The following is a 21,759-nucleotide window of genomic DNA, read 5'->3' on the forward strand; positions in this document are numbered from 1 at the left end:
TGACTTCTGTTTGATGGTAATACTTCACACATACTCTCAAACATTCTGTGGTCCAAATATATGAAAAAAAGAAAACCAACCAAGCACCATCTTTCTAGACAATTTTAAGAAACACAGCTAATCAAATGTGTCAGTAGTGGTGTCTAAAAAAATACAAAACATCCCAAATGGTCTAACAATAAGGAAGCCCGACTCCCAACTGTTCTGATTGGTCAGATATTTTCTGTACAAATCCTTTTTTTATGTGATTTATGTCTGTTAGTAAACATTTGTTTTAAATAAATATCAAAATCAAATTCATTAAAATTATTCATATAGTGCTATATGAACATATCAGCATCTGTGTATTGGAAAATACAAAGATTGTTACATACTGAGAATAAGCGAATTACATAAAGCAATAGTGTGTTGCAGATGAGCAAGTTCTCCACGTCTTCTCACATATTTCTATATAGAATACAAAAAAAGGGAGAGATTGAGAGAAAGAGAGACAGAGTATCTTACTGAACATAAACAAAGCATGCATTTAATGTTTTAGATTGCTCTCAGCACTGTTATGTCTATAAAGTGACTCCAAACAACATCCAATACATACATCAGATGTAATCTTTCACCGCGCTACACACCTAAACTAAAGACTCTCGCAGTGGCTGGCCAGAGAAGAGCTGTTGAACTTGTGTCAGCACAAACAAGAAGTTCTTTTACACAGAGCAGTGTCCTCTTACCGGCCCACATGGCTTTACTTACAGGGCAGCGTGATTTACTGTGGCTCTCCCTCCAGCTATTCAGCCCTTTCAAGTCTTCACAGGTTATTATTGTAGACGGCATAATTTTAAGTCATTTTTTAGTCTGGGTGTCCGACTGTTTGAATTTAAGACATTTATTATAAGCTGACTGTTTTCTGTATTGGTAGTGTTTATATGAATACTCGTCACAGTCTGTTGTCAGTACACTCTCAGAAAAAAAAAGGTAAAAAAAAAAAGGTACAGAAGCTGTCAATGAAGCAGTACTTTTTTTTTTCTTTGTACCTCATTTACTCCTAAAAGGTGCTTATTAGCGCTTTGAAGGTACACATTAGTTCTTCAAGTGTACCTGTGATCTAAATTGTACACATTAGCACCTTTTTAAAAGGTTCCACACCAGTGACAACTTTTATACCTTTTTTCTGAAAGTGTATGATCTGCTCATATAAAAGCACGGTACGCTGAACTGGTGTGGTAATTATGTAGAACATTAGCATTTAACTGATGCACCACACCGGGTTTGACATAATGAACAGAATTGCAGTTACAAATATGTTGACATGGCTGTGATTACTTTTATCATCTAAAACTATAGCGCCACCTAGTGGTCTGGCAAATTTAGCTAATTTTTACTCAAACAAAATTATTATGAATAACCTCAATGTTTTATCGTACCCCAAGACTTGCATCTATAAATATTACATTTAAATCATATACCAGATCCTTAACAGTCAAGTTATGAAACAAACCATGTAGCAGTTCTGTTGCATTATAAGAGAAGGGCAAGCCATTTTCAAAACGGTAATAATAATAATAATAATAATAATAATAGTCAAGTGCTCCGAATACCTGTCTGCAGCCTCACATGCAAACATGGCGATCTCGATTTCTTAATAAAGTGTCATTTAATTTCATACTAGTCTAGTTCAGTTTAAGTGTGCTTTAAACCTGTGTTCTCTGTGCACTGGCTACTGGATTTAAATGCAAGTTACACTTATATTCATATTATATAACCATATGAAACTGAAGTTAAACTTATATTAAAAGTCAAATTTATTTATTTAATCATTACTACAGAGAAGATAGGTTGGATCTGATACCATGCTGTCAGTGGTAACAGGTGAATAATGCAGCAGGGAGGGTGAAAAGATGTTAAAGCAATTGAATGATGAAGACAAAAAATAAGATATATGAAACATGCAGATGCACATGGATTACATGGAGACAGAAATAAAGAAAAAGATAATATTCAACTTAAAGATCAGTTCATTTTATTTGACTTTGTACCCACTTGTATGTAAATAGTATATTTACATAGGTAGTATGAACAATAAAATAAAATTCTTTTTTTATCCTTTTTTTTTGCACATAGCACTCTCATTTTCACAAATGATTTAGTTAATTAGCATAACAGTATTTAGGCTTTGAACCTTCTAAAATGCAGGACGGTCAAAGAAAAAAAAAAACCTTGAAAGACTAAATGTACTGGCCTTAAAAGGGGAAAATATATAATAAATCAAATACATTTCAATTAGCTTAAGCAGAAAATGAGGTTCCAAGGGCAATTACATCAATAGATTTACTCTCTTCCAGCTGTGCTCACTTATATGTGCACATGCACCATCTGTTATGAATGAATCTGAAAACTCTTTTTAAAATTGCTAAACAAAACACAAATAAGCAAGGTATCTTTATACTTTTCCACAATATTCTCACTTCGTCCCCTCTACCACTTAAAAAATTCAAGTGTACGTTTCCTCAAAATATCTCTCGGTGTGCAATCAGACATTACATGCATCTTTCTGAGTCTAGATCAACACGCCAAAAAATAAAGCTCTCAATAATTATAGTGCAATTACACGTCAGCATAAAATACTTGGACATTCATGGACTTTTTCTAGCAAACGGTAAATTAATACTAATTCATGAAAATATTTGAAGGCTTAAATGCCATTACTGTACTTGGAGACCCCTATAGGTAAGTTACCGACAACTCACCCAGAAATGAAAATTCTGTCAACATTTACCCACCCTCATGTGGTTATAAACATTTATGACTTATTTTCTCTTGAATGGAAAAGAGCAGCATGAACATTCTGTTAAACATATAATTTTGTGTTCTACATAAAAAAAAAAAAAAAAAAGAAAATCTTTAATTTCTGGGTGAACTATTCTTTTAAGGGACACAATGTGAAATAGGCACCCAGACTCTCGGTCAGCGTTTTGAGGTTAGACATGCTGGTCCCTCACTATGACATGTTTAGGGTTCAGATGATGTATTTCCTGCCTTATGTGCCCTGTGAAACTATGCTAGCCTAGTGTGCGAGTCTCATGCTGATGGACACATTCCAGTTACTGTAGGTACTCTGTTACGAGACGAACTGCTGCCACTATCTCCATGTAAGGAGAGAGGGATGATCCAGGTCACATAAAGACTGTAGGCTGAGCTGTACCCGGATTCTGTCTGCACTGAGCTCCATCTTTTCCCTTTTAGGTTCCCAGCACATACAGACATCCACAAACACACTTCATCTATCATTAGCCCAAGCTAGCTAACAGAGACGGATATTTCCTGCTAGTAAACAATGCAAATACTAGCAATGATATACAGCTATATTATCTCAAGTTAATCCCTTGAGTTTACTTTGGACAAGGGATTTCAATTACTGAAGGCCACAATGTAAATGTGATGCTGAAATCAATTCAAGGTAGGAGCGAAATAAATCAAATTAGTCTCAGCCACCATCTTCAAGTCCGTGCAGAAGCTACAAAGCCGCAGTGCTTGGTGGATCGTACATGTATGAATGAAGCAGAAGATCTGCAACACAGCTTCTTTGGTTATTGAAAAAACTTGAGAGTGATATCAACATCTTCTGAGTTAAATTCAAGAATCTCAAAGATTTAACTGAAAAATAAAACTGCAACAGAATAAAACTGGACGAGTAGTGGAATGATGGTGACAGGTGATGTGATGTGCAAAGAGAGGAGAGGTCCTCAGATCACAGGAAATTACATCACCGCCAGGGTGTTAAATCATGAGAAAAAAGTTGGTAAGTTTTTGCATCTTACAGCTGAAGTGCGCCATTTCTGTTACACAAAGATAGCTCCACCCCAAACTCATGTTATTGGTCGCTGATGTTGTAATGACCAGCTCAACAAAACAGCTCAAACAAACAGTCCGTTTTGTGCCAGAAATGACACATTTCACCTTTAAGAGGGTCTTTTTTGAGAATAAATTAACACATTTTCTTTCGGTGCCTCACACATGACTAATAAACGATAGGATGGCCATGAATTAAGAAATCGTTCACACATCTTAATTCGTTCTTACTTAGTTAAATTGTACTATTTATCTCCTTCCTTCTAATTTAGTTAAACTTGGGGATTACTTCCCTAAATCAAAGGAACACATTTTTAATTCGTGGCCTTAATTTCTATTGTTTTCTGTATGTCATGTGTAGGGCTCCGTAGTGCATCACTTTTTTAATGTTATTAATAAATAAACATCTTAATTCATTAATTATACAACGGTCTTCCTTGAACAAAGCAAAGTTTGTTCTTTGTTCTAAATATACACACACACGAATCAATATGGGACGTCAGCACTGTTTTCAGTCTCGCTCTGAAGCTTCTTAACACATATTAATGAACCTGAAAATCTTCAAAAGCTTCAGGATCTTTTCCATTCTCTACATGGAAAGTCTAGTTTTGGATTTTAGCTGCCTGCTCCTTCTCAACCTTCTCTTTGGCTTTCTCTTTCTCCAACAGCTTCTCCTCCTTCTGCAGCATCACCATGATCTCTGCCACCTGGTTGGTGGAGATATCGATGTCCTCCTTATCGATCAGCTCTACCACCTGCCACACAAACACAGACATCAGATAAACATCAACATCAAAATCAAATTCAGACAGGAACAAAACAAGAAAAAAAAAAATCAATGAGGGACCAAAGAAGTCCCATCTTGTTACCTTTAAGACGTCATCAATGTCTATCTTGCCATCTTTGTTTTCATCGAGTGCTTCTGCGATGCTGAGCAGCTTGTGTTCAGGGATGTTCTGGATCTGCTTCATGACTCCAATGAGCTCGTTGATGCTTATCAGGTTCTCCCTGTAGGACAGGAACAGACTTGATACTTGATAACACAAAGAGTAAGATGGTGGAGGGCGAGGAAGTTAAGTTCACAGATCAACCAATCGCATGCCAAGATAGCCATGCAGGGTTCCCAGAAGAGTTTTTAGAGTCATTAATGAGAAAAGTATTCACTAATCTTATGACTAAATCATACAAGCCTTATTTGCAGAAGACAAAAATCAAGGCCTTGAAATACTTGCAGCACTGAGAACAAGATTTCACAGCACAATCCTGATCAAAACTGATTAAATCCACAATAACCAGCATTAAGGAAATGGCAAGCAGACTACTGATGGATTAAAATATTAAATAAAACATAAACACTTCATACCCCCTCATACCTATTTGGTTAAAAAAATATGGCGTTTATTCCATATTTTTAAGTTAATGTTTTTGATGATGAAAAACAAAAGAAAGGCGATATGTCTCTCCTGTCCTTACCTTGGCAAGTCACTATGTTTCTCAAAGAACAATCTAAAAAGAACAAAAAAAAAAGGTTTTTAATTGGACTGGGAACCCTTTTCTTTTGGATCGCGTGCGCAACCTGCTGTTAGGTTGTTCGTCCACCCCCATTTTACAACACCCAGTGTTGACTGCAATATCCCATCATGCATAACTGATGACACACACAGAAACCACCATCAACATCCAACCCAATTCCATACAAACTCATGCAAATCAAGGACTCTTACCCAATTGGCGGTGTGGTCTCACTGTCCATCTGTCCATCTAGAACAATCTTGTCCTTCTCCAGCTCAGTGATGATCTTATCCATTCTGCTAATCATGCGGTTGACCCGCTTCGACAGAAGTTGGCTTGCTTTAGACTCCTCCACCACTTTCTCCTGTCCTGTTCTGGACAGCTCTCGCTTGATCTCCTCTAGGTCCTGTAGAGAAACAGTGGATATCACATGTTTAAATGCTTAGAACAGAAATGAGAATGGCCCGTTGGTTTATGGTCCACACCTCACTGTACTCCTGCACGTCATCCTTCAGGTCCTCCAGCTCCTCTTTCTCTTTGGTGAGGAGATTCTTCTGCTCCTTCAGTTTGGTGCAGGCGTCACTCAGCATGTCAATCTCTTCCTTCGTGATCTCCTCCCCCTGAAAAGATGACACACATTGTCCATCAACACTTTCTCTAGGGAACACGCAAAACGGTGTTGGGGAACCTTTGAATCAGTGGTAAACTTGACATTTTGGTGCAGGTTAGGTGCAAGCTTAGGAAATTGGACAAAATCTAAAACATTTAATTATGGAAATATGCACAAAATGGACCAACATTACATTACATTAAATGACTCGTTTTATTGGTGCGTTGGTCTATTTATAGGCTAAATGAGCCTATGTCTAGAATGCTGAGATGTTACGATGTCACAGAGGACTTATTTTATTTCTTTATTCCAACTTCCAAGTGGTCTAGTCTACGTTAGTTATGAGTAAATTATGTTAAAACATGAATAAATTACTCATTGTTGACAAAAGGCAAAAGATCTGTGTGTGTGCGCACATTTTAATAATGTCGGGCTGTAAACGGGTTCGAGCTTTAAAAAAGCTGTCAATCAAAATGTACTTGTCGGGCTCGGGTCCTGTCGGGTCTAACTTTTAAGGCCCGATTACAGCTCTAAGAGAGATAAAGAGGTTGCACTTTTATAAGAGGATCAGTCAGAGGAAAGGAAGGTCTTCCATTACAGAAAGGTCACTAAAGCCAACTGAAACACATTGCAGGGCTAATTCAGTGGGTCTCGGAGCAGCATTAGCATTTGCAGCATGTTTCATTTGCAATGCGCTACAGACACATACTCAAAGGAACAGAGTGTTGGGGTGAAGAGGAAAGGAGGATGCAGGTATAACCACACAAAAAGCTTCTGCTCTTTCAATTCACTGTATTAACTCAATATTATGTACATATGACTCCGTAATTATCTTGTGCCTGTTACGGTAAAAATTAAGAAGCCTTACAAGAGTCTAAGTCTAACCCTAGTCAAAAAGTTCTGATGATGAAACTGTAAATGTGGGAAAAGCACAGAGTAAAGTGACTGGGAGAGCAGAGCATCAGTGTGGTGGTCTCCAGATGGAGAGCGGTTCAGCATCTAACCTGAATGCGCAGATACCTCTGCCACTGCTCGAACTGAAGAAATACACACGCAGAATGATACACAACACAGAGAAAACAGAGAAAGAGCAGTTCCCGTGACATGAATGCACAAGATCCCGTTCTACAACACAATCAAGTTAGAGGAGTGAATTAGCTGGACTGTTTTTATTGAATGATTTCAGCTAAAGAAAGTTAAACTTATTCTGATATTTTATGTATTAACAAGTATATCAACACATTGAACAGTATTGGATATTTCAGATGTTTTCCCAATTCAAGTAGAATGGGCCTATACGTCCGTGTTTATAGCCATGACAGAAAATAACTTAAAAGGGTTATACGACACTTTATAATAGCTTTCATTAACAAATACCATTTTATCAGTAATATACACTACTTTCTCAAAAGTTTGGGATCAGTAAGATTTTTTTTGATTGCTCTTAACTGCTCTTACACTCACCAAGGTTGCCTTTATTTGATCAAAAACACAGTAATAGTAGTTATTCCAATTTACACTAACTGTTTTCTATTTTATATATATATATATATATATATATATATACATTTAATTTATTTCTCATTCTAATTTGCAGGTTTGGTGCTCAAAGATTTCTTAATATCAATGAATTCAAAGTTCAAAAGAACAGCACTTTTTGAGCATTATGAATGGCATTGTCCCTTTTGGTTTAATGGAATCATTTCTGAACAACAGAAATATTAATAAAAAACATTTAAAAACATACTGACTGGTTAACAATATTCATTAAAAGTGATTTCATATATCTTCAGAGTTCATTTAAATTTAAGTGAAAAACTTTCTCTTGTGAGTGACTGAGTGAGTGAGTGAGTGAGTGAGAGAGAGAGAGAGAGAGAGAGAGAGAGAGAGAGAGAGAGAGAGGGAGAGAGAGAGAGGGAGAGAGAGAGAGAGAGAGGGAGAGAGGGAGAGAGAGAGGGAGAGAGAGAGCGAAAGAGAGATCATCTTACCTTAATGCCCTCTAGCACTGGTGCAGTATCTCGTAGTGTTTCTGAATGGATGGCCACGTCTACACTGGAGAGAGCATGCTCTGCATCCACCCGTCGTTCTGCTTCCATCTCCATCACCTCAGCCTCCTGGAAACACACATAAAACCATCCATGAATATTTCAACTACACTACAGATATGACGCAGGAATCACTGTCAGACTGAAAGTGACTAATGACCCGTGCGGCCTGCTCCTTTTCTTTCTCTGCAGCATCCGCCAGTCTCTCCAGCTCCCGCTCTCTGTTTTCCTGCTGGATAGCTGCCTCTTCCTGCAGCGTGGCCTCCAGCTTGGTTTTGTTATCCACTTTAGAGAAGTCCAGCTCTGCCACCTTCACCTGCGCCTCTTTAGTCTATGAATGCACAAACAAACATCACACTGTCATTACACAAACCAGAAGCACTTGCTACATGTATACAACCATACAGTTTTTAATGAAATGACCATACATAGAATTGTAAATATAATATACATTCTGCAGTACATACCACAATCTCTGGCAGGTTCTGTAGTGTGGTTTTAAGCTGGTCCGCAGGGGACAGCGTGTCTGGCAGGAACATAGCTCGGGACAGCAGCAGCAGAGATGTGGGGATGTGCTGATTGAGGTGAAGCTCCAACCACTGACATGATCAGAAGTGTGAAATACATGATGAGAAGACATATTACTAGGAAGTAATCATTGAAGAGGTGAAAAGCATGCGTTACCTGTTTAAGCTGCTCTCTGAGTCTCTCCTCCGTCACCCCCAGAGCTCTCATCCCTCTCACACGACACGCTGCCTGCAGCTCATTCACATTCAGACTGTCCACTCCTTCCTCTGCTATCAGCTGTCATTCACACACACACAGATGCAAAGACATCAGCTAGGACTCATCAATTCATGAAATTCATAGAAATTCAATTCATAGAAATTCATGATAATTGTAATTTGCACTGAAATCTTATGCACTAAATACATAATGACATAAGACATTTTACTATTTTTTTAAAGTGTAACAGCTATGGTGACTATAAATGTATGTTGAATAAATCTAACTATGTACAATACCATTCATCATTTTAATCAGCAAGTAAAGACATTTATAATGCCACACAAGGTTTCCATTTCAAATAGATGCTGTTCTTTAGAACTTTCTAATTTGAAAAAATGTGGTCACAAAAATTAAGACGCACAACTGTTTTCAATATTGATAATAAATATTATAACTCTGCATATGAGAATGATTTCTGAAGGATCAAGAGGCACTGAAGACTGGAGTAATGACTGTTGAAAATTCAGCTTTTTCATCACAGTAATAAATAATATATATATTATTAATATATTAAATACATATACAATATATACATTATATTATACAATTTATACATATGTTATCATTTTAATATATAAACATATATTATATATTTGTGTGCCCTCTAGAAGCTTGTTTTATTGTGCCACCCTAAAGAGGCACAAAATAACTTTCACTGACTTTTACATTTAACGTTCCCTCCCGGTGGAATGAGCTGCCCAACTCTAAAACCCCAACTCTAACTCTAAACAAATTCTAAAAACTCATCTCTTCCATCTTTACTTGACCCTTTAACTCTCACTCTCTATTCTAATTCTATTCTTTAAAAAAAGGAGACTTTTAGACTTACTAACTACTTGTTTTCTTAAAAAAAAGAGAAAACAAAAACACTAACTTCTCTATTCTATCTATCTGTTTTCTTTTTATTTATTATACAATAAACAAAAATAAAAAAAGGCCTCTAACACTATCTTGCTCTATTCTTTTTCTATTCTATCGGTTTTCTTTTTATTTATCATATAATTAAAAAAAAACCTTGCAACATGTTAGAATAACCGAGGCTTGTCATATCACTTGTATATCATTACTCTTTTGTTGATTTTGATTGCTTCCATTATCCTCATTTGTAAGTTGCTTTGGATGAAAAGTGTCTGCTAAATGACTAAATGTAAAGAAGATTTAACTTATTCAAATATAGTTTTTTTATATTTTAATAATATCATAATATAATAAATGATATAGTAATATAATATTTTATTATTATCATACGATTATATATACAGTAAATATACACATCTATAATTTCCTCAAATATATGAGGACTTGCTGAGCATAGATACTTCTTTCAAAAAAAAAAGAAAAATGATTGGAAAATGATTTAATGTTCAATTAAATATATATATTAATAATAACAAATTAATAATAAATAAAATTGTATTTTATTAATAATAAATAAAATAATATAAAAAAAACATACTGTTATAAATAAGAAAATGCTAAAACACAATCTCGTTTAAGTAAAGACAAGTTCTAACCTTGTCGTCTGCACGGATGGCTCTGAGTTTCATGATGAGCTGAAAGCGCAAGAAATTGTTGGTGCCGATGGACTGCAGCTCCAGAAGCTTGCACAGAGCCACCAGCTGCGGCCGTGTCAGGTTATCTAAAGTCAGTTCATCTTCAAACAGCTTAGAGAAACGTATGATCTGCTCATTACTGGGTCTTTCTCCCGAGTCACGGATCTGAGAGAGAAGAGGAAAGGGAAGAGAGAGAAAACTCTCATTCATGGTGCTTATGAGTAAGCAGTCATAAGCATCACCACATGGGGGCAATACAGCCCTGTGTTTTGATCACTTGGCCAGCAGTAGTGTTGGTTTTTCAGGATGAGTTCTGAGCAAGTGTGACTATGATCTACCTTCTGAAAGAAAGTGGAGAACTCCTCGGTAACGTTGCCTTTGGCTGCTTTGTTTCTTAGTGCAATCTCCTCAATTGTGTCCTGCAAGAACTTGGCCATCTCTAACTTCACTCTCAGCTCCTTCTTTAGTCTTTCCTCCTGCAAAACACAAAGACAGTGTGTGTGTGTGTGTGTGTGTGTGTGTGTGTGTGTGAGAGAGAGAGAGAGAGAGAGAGAGAGAGAGAGAGAGAGAGAGAGAGAGAGTGTGTGTGTGTGTGTGTGTGTGTGTGTGTGAGAGAGAGAGAGAGAGAGAGAGAGAGATGATATGAGGTCAAATAGGTGTGGTACAAGTATTGTATAATTAGATGCATAAGAGGTGTTACTAGGACAGAAAAACAAGGTCTTTTTGCAGATTAAACCTCAAAAGGTCAGCTTACCTTTTTGGACTGTGTCTCAAAGGTGGACGGCAACATGTTAGGGAAAAGTTTCAGTGCAACAGGAAGCAGAAACTCCATAAATGGAACGATGATAAAGACCAGAAAGGGCAGAAGCCGGAAGACATCTGCACACGTCCTCAGGAACTGCAATCAACATGACATAGGCAGTGATGTCAGCAGATTGCTGCTTTGGTGATGAAATGCAAGTATTGATCAGTGGTGGAAATCTAATCTCTAGAACTAAAAACGAAGTACAACCCCTGAAATCCAGGTCATGAAGTGCTAAGAACTGACTCTACAGAGTGTTCTGGTCTGTCAGGACTACATAAGAGAGTAAAATTAGAGCTCAAATCCAGCCGAGAGGTGAAAAGAGTCAAGAGTCAAGGTTCTTTCTAAAACTTTTCCTATCTACTGTTTGGGTAAAGAACCTCATATCCCAGAAAAAAAAAAGAAAAAAGTGAGTGAGCAGAGACTCACTAAGCTATCAGTGCATCCCCTCCACATGGCAAAAACTGACTTTCTGAATCACCCCATATCTAATATATAGTTGATGAAACATCATGAATTCAGAAAATGAGAGGTTAGATAACAAAGGGGCTTCATCTTTATAAGAGGGGTCCCTTCTCCCCTTATTCCACCTGTGTGCCAGCGCTCCTATAGGGAAGAATTTAAACCAAGCGGGCCTGAAAGGAGCCTTTGTGTTTGGCCCATTGACATGTAGAGAGAGAGAGAAAGCACGAGGGGGAGAGAGGAGGAAAACAGGGAGGCCTGGAGGGGGAAATATTCAGGGACGAGTGAGTGGGATGGAGAGTGGAGGCATTCCAAAGGAAGTGGCCGGGAGAGAGCAGGACAGAGGGCTTGGGAAGGGGGTTGATGACTGACATCAAAAGCTAAAGGAACCCACGCTGTGCGAGGCCAGCTGTGAATAGGCAGGATTAAGGATGGAGTAGGTCAGAAGAATAGCGAGAGTGAGGTGCGACAGATGCTAGCTGAGGCAGAGGCATTAGCATACCTCGCAATGCTAATGTTGACAGAGCTCACAACATTAAGAAATCCTCAGTAAGCTCTTGATAACAACTAACCTTGACTACCAAAACACGAGCGCTAGACAAACTGAAGACGTTTTTGGACAAAATGCTATGGGGAATAAATCTCCCATTAATTATAGTATTTAACTTAATAGGCAATATACAATTAATAATAAAATAGTATTTTTTTTTTTTTTAATATTTTAACTTAGTAGTGGCATCAATTATAATAATAATTATTATATTTTATGGCCATACACATATATAGTCTGATATAATTTTTGACAGAAGACTAAAAAATGTGCAGACCTACAAACAAGTTCATAAATTAGAAAACCTAATTTTACGGTTGTGTTTCTATCTCTGTGGCTTCATGTAACCGTCACCAGAGTAAAACCAAACATCACTCTTCTCAGTACTATTGCCATGACTTTGGAAAAATGATAGGAGTAATGTAGTGGATAATGTTGGGCATTAATATCCTAGCAACCCAAGGACGGACAGAGAGTGACAGAGTTGACTGTGACACAAAGCCTGAGCAATTTCCAGTACGTACTGACTTAGAACTCAATAGAGGCCTCCAACGGTTATAGATTATATGCGTCACTAAAGTGTCACTTTACAACAGGCTGAGTCACGCAACTGTCTGAGAATTTGAGGTTTGGAAAGTATTAGCACTGTGCTAACAGAGACAATCATCTAATACACTGTGTGATAGCTGCCATCTGCTGTGTATAGAATACAGAAGAGCAATAACCTTGTATTTACACTACCAAGTTTGGGGTCGCTAATATATTGTTATATTAGTCTCTTATGCTCACCAAGGCAGCATTTATTGGAAAAATACAATGCATCTGTCATATACTGAAAAATTCTTACAATTTAATGTAGTCTTTTTTTTTTTTTTTATATATATTTAAAAATGTAAGTTATTCCTATGAAGTTAAAGCTGACTTTTTAGCATCATTACTCCAGTCTTAAGTGCCACACGATCTTTCAGAAATCATTTTAATATGCTGATTGGCATATTAAGAAACATTTCTTACAATTAATGCTGAAAACATTGTTTGGGGGATTCTTTGATTAATAGAAACTTTTTTTATTTTATTTTTATAAGCATTTATTTGAAATATAAATATTTTTGAAATACTTTTTAAAATAATAAAATTGTATAATATAAGTAATCCTGAAACATTTTAATGGTAGTTGATAACCGTAGATTTTGAAAGTACCTCTTACAACAAAAAGTGAGCTATGTTGCTTTCTGTGGGGAAAAACAAACCATGGCCATGCAGCTGTGGCTGATAGGATGTTCTTCTTGGTGGTTTCTTACTGAAGTCAAAATGTTTGGATGTAGGTATGTTTTTTTTTCACCAATTTATTGTTCGCCAAAAAAAATTTGTTCAATCACTTAATGAAGGCAATATAAAGCTAATGCACTAGACCCCAACTAACCTATCTTTTACTTCTGTCCTAAGGACAACATTTCTCAGCTGGGCATCACTTTACATGAGTCAGCCTGGACTAGTGGCCAACTACAGGGCCTTTCGCACAGCAGGAACCATTTCATAGAACCAGAACTAATTGTGAAACTACCCACTTATTGGTGTTTTAACACCACCAGAATTGGGTGTGATTTTAGTACTGGACTGCCTTTTTTGAGAACCAAATTAGCTCCTACTCCGGAGCAGGGTCTAACCAGTATATCTGGTACTACCCGTGACATAAGTATACAGTGATTGGTCAAACACATTCGAAAACACCCTCACCTGCCATGATTTCAAACACTGTGTAAACATTGTCAACTTATTTCTCAAGTATGGAGAACAGCGATAGATGAACGGACGCTGAAGTGCAGGCACTTGTAGCAAATGTAGCACTGCCAGTTGTTGTTGGAGATTCTTAGTCTTCCTTTCCATTCTTTCAATCACTTTATGTATTCTTAGACATTCCATGTCCATTATTGTGAAAACCGCCAGACACAACAAAAAACACAGCGTCCTCTATCCTCCTGTTGTTAATGTTGTTCTTCTGTTTTCTTTTTTTTAATGCCGCGCACAAATGGACTTTGTTCAATTCCTAATACACACCGTTGGTGCGAACGCAACCCTTTAAATGGTACTGGGAAATAGTTTGTGCAAAATTCTGATCTCAATGAAAACCTAATAAAACAAATGCTAGGATTTTTTTTGTATTTTGCTGAAATTTGAATATTGAAATTTAAATTGCGATTATAGAAAATGAATGAATGAACGGGATTAAATATTGAATGGAATTAAATATTGAATGGTAAATATCAAATGATTGAATGGGCCCATACTAAAATTTAATTTTATATAGAAGAGTTTTATATAAGAATTTTATATAAAATGGACTTAATGGATTTTTTTATCATAAAGGCCTCAGGAATCCCATGTGAGCTAGTTAAAGTGTCTTGGGTCTCCCTGGACTCCTGATTTGCAGGGTAATCTTTATAGGCTGTTCCATGAAGACTCAGCATGGCACTAATTTAAATCATTAAGCTTCAGAAGAGATCCAGTCAGACTTTATAGGACTAGGATTAAACTACGGAAGAATGCTAACCACCCATCCCAAATCCTACTATGCACAACTTAATTACGTTACACTGGGTTAAATCCATAGGTAATTGACAGACATAAGCAATGACTGCTCAACTGACAACACCAGAGCAGTACAATGTAAATAAACATTTCTATAAAAAAAAATAACTATATGTACAGACCCAAGTTTCAAGCTATTGATGGGTGTCTGGGAGGATTTACGGCAAATACTAACCTTTTGTAAATCTACTTACATAGTATTGCAATGAAAGGACAAAGGTGTGTGCGGTCTACTTTCTTATTACCAAATCTCAGTGCAATCATGTTGTCATTGACTCTTTAAGATAAGGTTATTATGTGGTCTCAGCATTGAGGGACGTTCACACTGACAACGCAGAGTTGAGCAGAGTTCAACTTCTGTTTAAAAACTGGCAATTCTAATCTGACTGGCAACTTCAGGAGTCAGGGTACAGTTATTTATCATAAACTTATCAGAACAGAGGAATACTGATTGGAAAGGTTCAATCCTATCAAAACTCAAGTCATACAATGCAGGGCCGTCGCCAGAACAAACCAAATGGGGGGGCATTTAATTTTCATAGGGGGGCACACTTTTTTAATGATCTGAGACAGACCATAACATAAACCCATATTAGGCTATAACTAAAATAGACCACAATAGTCTTGTTTTGTTCAATTATTCAAATAAAATACTTCACCGTTTGATCTCAACGTCTCTGTTTATTGTCTCTTAACATTTCCAAAACCGCCAAAAATGTATTCTGAGATCGCATGAAACGCGCATCTCAGCTGCGCAAAGGAATTGCGTATAAACAATACAATACTGTATGCTTAACTAAATGAATTGCATATTTTATATATACATATACATATACTTACACACAAACTGCATATTGTAATTTGAATTAATAGAACTACTAACACAAAAATAACATATTGAAATGTCTGCTGCTGGAGACTTGCCATTGGCTGTTGTATTTGAATAATTAATGAGGTAGGTCTTTGCAAGGTTTGGGTTCTGTTTAGGGATGTTTTAACAGTCATTTAAGAATATAATTATATTTAAAATTATGTTCTGTGTAATAATGCGTTGAATAATGAATCGTCTGAATCATTTCTGAAGGTAATGTGTTATGCATTTCTAGTGTTACCGTTGTAGTGATTACTGTTCCTGTGAGCCAAGTTCTGATGAAACAACGTTATTAGTGTAATGATTTAAATCAATAACATTCATTATCGAATGTCTAATTGCGCGTTCACACTGGCTGCGTCGGGAGCGTCAAAAATTCCTCTTGCAGTTCTGCTCACAACGCTGCAGAAAGATTCGTGAGCGCTCGGATGCTTTGACGTAGTCCGAATGCTTATTTTGTATTAAAAGTGTCCGCAAAGCTATCAGACTTGTTGATCTTATGCAGACTAACCACAAGGAGGTTAACGTTATAAGTTGATCTCATTAAATGTTGTTGTGGATGAAATATTAAGATCCTTTACTTAAAATGAACGATCTCAGACACCTTGGTCCACGTATCACTTTTAATAATTTTTTTATGTCCCTGTACGCAAACAGGGGCACATCATAGATTACTGCAAACGCGAAACAGCAATAATCAACCTGTCCTCTATTTTGCTTGGGAACTAATGTGATCGGAGCTGCGTCCTCTGGAATCCTCTCAAGCGGTTGACTTCTAAGTTCCGATTGGTTGCTGCCCAACCGCGTCATATCTCATTACCATAAAGTTGCCTTGATTTAAACTCTGCTCGACGCTCTCAAAGGCCAAGTCGCGCCGCGCCGCGCCGTTCCTTGCCGCTGCTCGAATCTGGTTTACATTGAAAATGAATGACTTCCGGCCACTTTGACGCTCTCGACGCCGGCGGTGTGAATGCACAGTAATGCAAGTTTGGTTAATTGTTCTGTGCATTACGTTTAGGGGGGCACATAAAGTCATTTGGGGGGGCACTGCCCCCCGATGCCCCCCCTTGACGACGGGCCTGATACAATGGCTATCCCTCAGACATTGCAGAACAGTGTTTTTCACACTCCTGAAACCAAAATAGTACAAAAAATGCACGCAATAAGGTCTGTTTGCGCTCAACTTTGCCTAGGCAAATATTACCTATTAAAGCCACAGCAGAACTGTTGTGCGTCTCCAAGCCACACAATTTCTGAATGAATCCACATTTTGAATGAATCGGTTGAACCAATAATTCAATGGTCCATTCAAAAAGAGAGCCATTTACTTCACTTCTGAATGAATCAGCTGTTTGAACGAATCAAAATAATCACCACACTGACTAAGTTTACATGGACATCAAAAATCGAATTATTTACCTTATTCTAAATAAAACATTATTATTATTAAGGTGTTTACACGAGTTGCTTTTAATTTATTCCTTTCACGTTCCTGCTTTACATGTTATAGTGTTGGACTTTAAATGAAATCTACTTTTGATTTCCAACGTTGACATTCAGACTGATAACTTCCGTGCACAGATGCGGCAGATTTATCACAGGACGCGTGATATGACATTATATGATAGATTCTTGATCAGATTATTGTCTTAATCATGTTAAAATCTAAATATTGTTGTACAAGTAAATGCACTGATTGTTTAAGAAAAAAATAATAATAATCACTTGACAGCCCTAGCGTTTACCTGTCTCCTCTCTCGGCGTGACAGAATGTGTCCATTCAGCACCCTCCACAGCATCCGTACCGTAATAGTCGTATCCATCCATAGTAGGCGGAACCCGTGATAGTAATGCTTCACCTCATCAATCACACGTTGACGTATTGTCCGTCTCACAGGCTCGGCATCTACCGTCGGGCTGTACACTGGTCCACCCTCCTCAAGCTTTATATTCCGATCCTTCAGTGAACGTAAAGAACGTTCTACCTTCGAATCATCATGGAGACGGCCTGTAGTATGTAGCCATCGGACTTGGGTGTTCTGTGGCCAGGTTAGCGTACTGGGGTTCGTGGAGTGGGTGTTGATAGGCAGGGCAGGGTCAGGTACTAAGATGGCACAGTACAGACGAGGTGATCCGGACAAGCGGCGCTGAAGTGCTGAGGAATTGTCAAGGTACAGGACAGATGCTGCATGAGGCCAGACACCGCCCCCAAGAACACCACAACTGCTGAAAAACAGACGTCATGCATCAGTCTAAACAAGCTTTATATAAAGATCCAATTTGAAAGAATAAAAAAAAGAAAGAGTTTTGAAAGTAAGTCTCTTATGCTCACCAAGGCTACATCAATTTGATCAACAATACAGTAAAACAGTAGTATTGTGAAATATTATTACAATTTAATATAACTGTTTTCGATTTTAATATATTATAAAATTAAAAGAAATTTCTTGTGATGGGAAAGCTGAATTTTCAGTAGCCATTAATAATAGTCAGAAATCATTCTAATATGCTGATTTGATGATCAGGTAACATTTCTTATAATCAATGTTGAAAAATTTGTGATGATAAGTTATTTTTTTACAATTTGGATGGTAGTATTAACTCCCACAGTATGTATGAATTATACTTTTCTCCAAATAGATTCAGATAAAAATGAGAATCATGTCAGTGACCCAGATACAATTACATTTTCAGTTCCATTTACCTGTTTGTGGCCAACCGCAGCGCAGTGCAGTTAAAGCATGTGCTTTCTGATAACTTTCCTGAAAGAGATTCAGAGTAAAGAAAATATAACATTAGATAACATACAGCACACTTATGAGCCCACCATGAAGAAGGATGGACCAACAGAGTAATGCAATATAGCTCCAGGAACACCATGTGCAGACATCTGAGCATGATTTTAAAAAAATGTAAAAAAGAAAACATGATATGATATAACATAAGGGGTCATGGAGAGTGCTACAGGCTCGAGGCCAGCACAGGATCACGGAAAAGGACAGAGAAAATACCTGATCCCATGCCAGTGTTGCATACAAAGACAGGGGAACATATAAATCACTGCCAAGAGAACTGACACACATATGAAGGTGTGTAAGGTCCCAGCAGTGTTGAATAAGTTACTCTAAAAAAAGTAATTAATTACAAGTAGTTTTATAATTACATCTTCAACGGTGTAGTTAGATTACTGTACAAATTACTCTCTCCAAAAGGTATTTAATTTATTATTACAATTACTATGGGATATAAATGCTATATCAACCCTGAAAAGTTAATGATACAAGGAATGACATGAAACGGTTCTTTTAATTCTTTCCAGTAACTTCTTATATTATTCTGGTCAGACTTTAGAGTAGGTAGGTCAACTAATTATTGACTAGGATGTCTGACTCAATATACTCCTTATTACTTATTAGTACTTAGTAAAGTAGTTGTTAAGTTTAAGAATTGGGTAGGATTAAGGATTTAAAATAAGGTCTTGGAGATTAAGACATTAATATGTGCTTTTTTACTAATAATAAACAGCCAAAGTCCCAGTAGGATTTGTGCTAATAAACAACAAATTAATAGTGACAATTGGACACTGAAGTGTTACCAATATTCTTATTAACTCACCAAAGTATTTAAAGTGAGAAGGGTACATAAAAAGCATGCATTTTAAGGTTCGACTTTACATTTCTATGTGAATTCCACTATTGCATTGTGTATAAATATTCTAAAATCATCACAGTATTAAGTTTAATTGCATAATAAGTATCTGTAATTAAATTACAGATAATAGTAATTAAGTAATTAAACAGTATTTAATTACTTAGTAAGTTTCATTTTGGGCGACCTATCCCTTTAAGAGACATTAACTTTGACAAATTCGAAAAATACATTTTCTAAAAGCTTTTCTCACTCTCAAGTTTTTGAAAACCCCCTTTTTAAAGCTCTTGCTTAATTAAACCCCCTAAATATGACTTAATACCTAAAAACACAATAACATTTTTACATGGAGTGGAGTTAGGAAAGTAATATGCAACTAACGCAATCATCTAATGCTGTTATGTCATGGAATGTGCCGCCACATAATACATTACTAATGTCAAGTTGAAACTGTACCTGCCTACATGCTTAAACAAATGCTTGAATATGACTCATTCCTTTATCCACCTAGTCAAAGCATTTTGTCATGTCCATTGCACATTGGCACATAGTGAATCTGGCAACATTGCTATTTACTTTTGTGTTTGTGGATCTGTTATGACACAACCTCCATACAGGTTACATCAGGACACAGACCTCACACAAAAACACTGCAATTGATGCAGTGAAGAGTTTACATTGCTCACATTTTTTACATGGATGGATGAAACATTAGCATTCCCAGTGGATCTTCCCCCTCTAAGGTATATGACTAATTACAAGTACTGCTTATGTTAAACTACAGTTAAATAAGACCACCCACTGCAGCTGTCTGTCAGATGTTCAAGCATAATATTTAACTGGTAATAATGACCCTCAGAAGCACTCTCCACATCTGCGGCAACAAACTCAGATTCACAAGGATGTCTTACTCATAGTAAAGTTAGCTACAGCTCTTCAGGAGCAAGAACAGGGTAAATATCCCAGTTCCTAGAAACCACCAGACTTGAAGTGAATCGCCTGTTGAAATGGATCACTAGAAACCAATAACATATCTTCTGATTTTTGGTATTTTCTGTACTGATCTCGGGTTAGTATCTACAGAATTGTTTTTAACACTGTAAAAATGTCCTAAACACAGGGTTGAACGTGCTATATTTTCTGTTGACAGTTAATTAAACAGTGTAATTAAATTCATTTTTAAGCCACGGTTCCTTTTCAACAAATAACCCACTGTAAACCAGACTTCTGCTTGTTCAACAGGACAATCAAAATATGAATTATGTACTTTTTGTTGTTTTTTTAAAACATAAAACATTTTATCCTGTCCCAGTTTAAATAGCAGATAAAACATTTTACAAAGCTCTTGATTTTTGAGTTTCTGAATCAGGGCCTATTCTAGGCATGCGAATTAGGCACCTCCAATTATAGGGGGCGCCAATGAGCATCCCAATCTATGTTAACGTAATGACACAAAACAAAAAAGACAACAAAACAGGTAACATTTAAGCAGCTGAATATAACCATTTAGAATTGCCATTAGAATGTTTTTAAAACTTTAAACAGTTTAAACCATTATTTAGTGTGTACTGAAAAAATGTATTTTTAAAAATGATTGTAGCATCATAATAGTGAAAGTGTTTGGTGCGCTACCGTAACCAAAATTAAACCATTTAAATAATCATGTCATTATCCTAATCAAAATCATACAACACCAATATGGATTTTCCTATAGGGCACCAAATAGATGGAAACGTCCCCATTCTGAATAGTTGTCCAACACGTGTTGCATCAGGTTTGATTTCTATGATGCAAAATAGCAGTACTTCTTGTGTGTCACAAAGTGTGATGTGTTAGGTTTAAAGCAGAAGTGAACATTAGATTTTAAAGATCTCTTTAACTAAGAAAAGTAAAGGAGTGGACTATAAATGCAGGATGTCCTTAAAATGTAAACTTCAGGAAACTCCCTTATCTGGAGTAAGCCAGTAAAGCTATTCTCAGCCCATTCTGACTGTATCCCACACATGCACTTAAGCCCACAGTTTCCCTTTCCCTGAAATACAGCAATCCATCAAACATGACTTTCTCCTGAACCATTTCCCTCTCCAGTACACCATGCAATCTCTGAATTACATACACTTTACGGTCTCGTGATTCTCTGATTTATCCACTCAGAGACAATAGGACAAGTCCTGACTCCATAATTAATCCATTCTCATCCCACTTCCCTTCAGTACTATGGTTTAGGTACCTTAGCTCCAATGCCCAGGTGAAGCCTAATCTGGGTAATGCTTGCCATAATGTTTGCAACACATGTAAGACCCCTTGGCCCAGTGCAGTCTAATCCTGTTGATGCCAGGATGTTCGTATGGGAAGATAAACACTTTTCTACTTTCACTCTCTATATTTAGCTCTGTAGGATGTCTGGACTCACATCTCGAGGTCAGTCTACGGCTGGTAGATGGCCTGAGACATCCTCATGTACAATTTCCTCGTGTTTTGCAAA

At 37.0% G+C, this 21,759-nt stretch overlaps 1 protein-coding gene across 5 annotated transcripts; it reads right to left on the minus strand.

The window, feature by feature from the left end:
- Nucleotides 1-1,988: 1,988 nt before the first annotated feature.
- On the minus strand, nt 1,989-18,461 carry LOC113076280 (mitochondrial proton/calcium exchanger protein-like). 5 transcript variants are annotated; one of them, XM_026248941.1, is made up of 14 exons: nt 18,331-18,461; nt 17,372-17,849; nt 11,107-11,250; nt 10,691-10,828; nt 10,314-10,517; nt 8,695-8,814; nt 8,478-8,609; nt 8,171-8,341; nt 7,954-8,079; nt 5,841-5,975; nt 5,568-5,761; nt 5,317-5,349; nt 4,713-4,851; nt 1,989-4,598 (listed from the first exon to the last, which is right to left on the minus strand). In XM_026248941.1, the coding sequence occupies exons 1-14, from the start codon at nt 18,420-18,422 to the stop codon at nt 4,446-4,448; spliced, it is 2,259 nt and encodes a 752-aa protein (XP_026104726.1). In that variant the 5' UTR covers nt 18,423-18,461; the 3' UTR covers nt 1,989-4,445. The 5 variants fall into 5 exon arrangements, with proteins under 5 accessions (XP_026104726.1, XP_026104725.1, XP_026104728.1 ...); XM_026248940.1 differs by having other exon boundaries at nt 17,372-17,852; XM_026248943.1 differs by lacking the exon at nt 5,317-5,349 and having other exon boundaries at nt 4,446-4,598.
- Nucleotides 18,462-21,759: the final 3,298 nt, after the last annotated feature.

Source organism: Carassius auratus, unplaced genomic scaffold, assembly GCF_003368295.1.
Source record: "Carassius auratus strain Wakin unplaced genomic scaffold, ASM336829v1 scaf_tig00019572, whole genome shotgun sequence".
Classification (NCBI taxonomy): Eukaryota; Metazoa; Chordata; class Actinopteri; order Cypriniformes; family Cyprinidae; genus Carassius; species Carassius auratus.

Bases quoted from the DNA above. Each gene is read 5' to 3' on its own strand.
- LOC113076280 (XM_026248940.1), bottom strand. From the start codon at position 18,422: ATGTTATATTTTCTTTACTCTGAATCTCTTTCAGGAAAGTTATCAGAA. The intron at 8,815-10,313 runs GTTAGAACTTGT...TGTGAATGACAG, and splicing joins CCATCCGTGCAGACGACAAG to CTGATAGCAGAGGAAGGAGT. The intron at 5,976-7,953 runs GTAAGATGATCT...TCATCTTTTCAG, and splicing joins CAGTGCTAGAGGGCATTAAG to GGGGAGGAGATCACGAAGGA.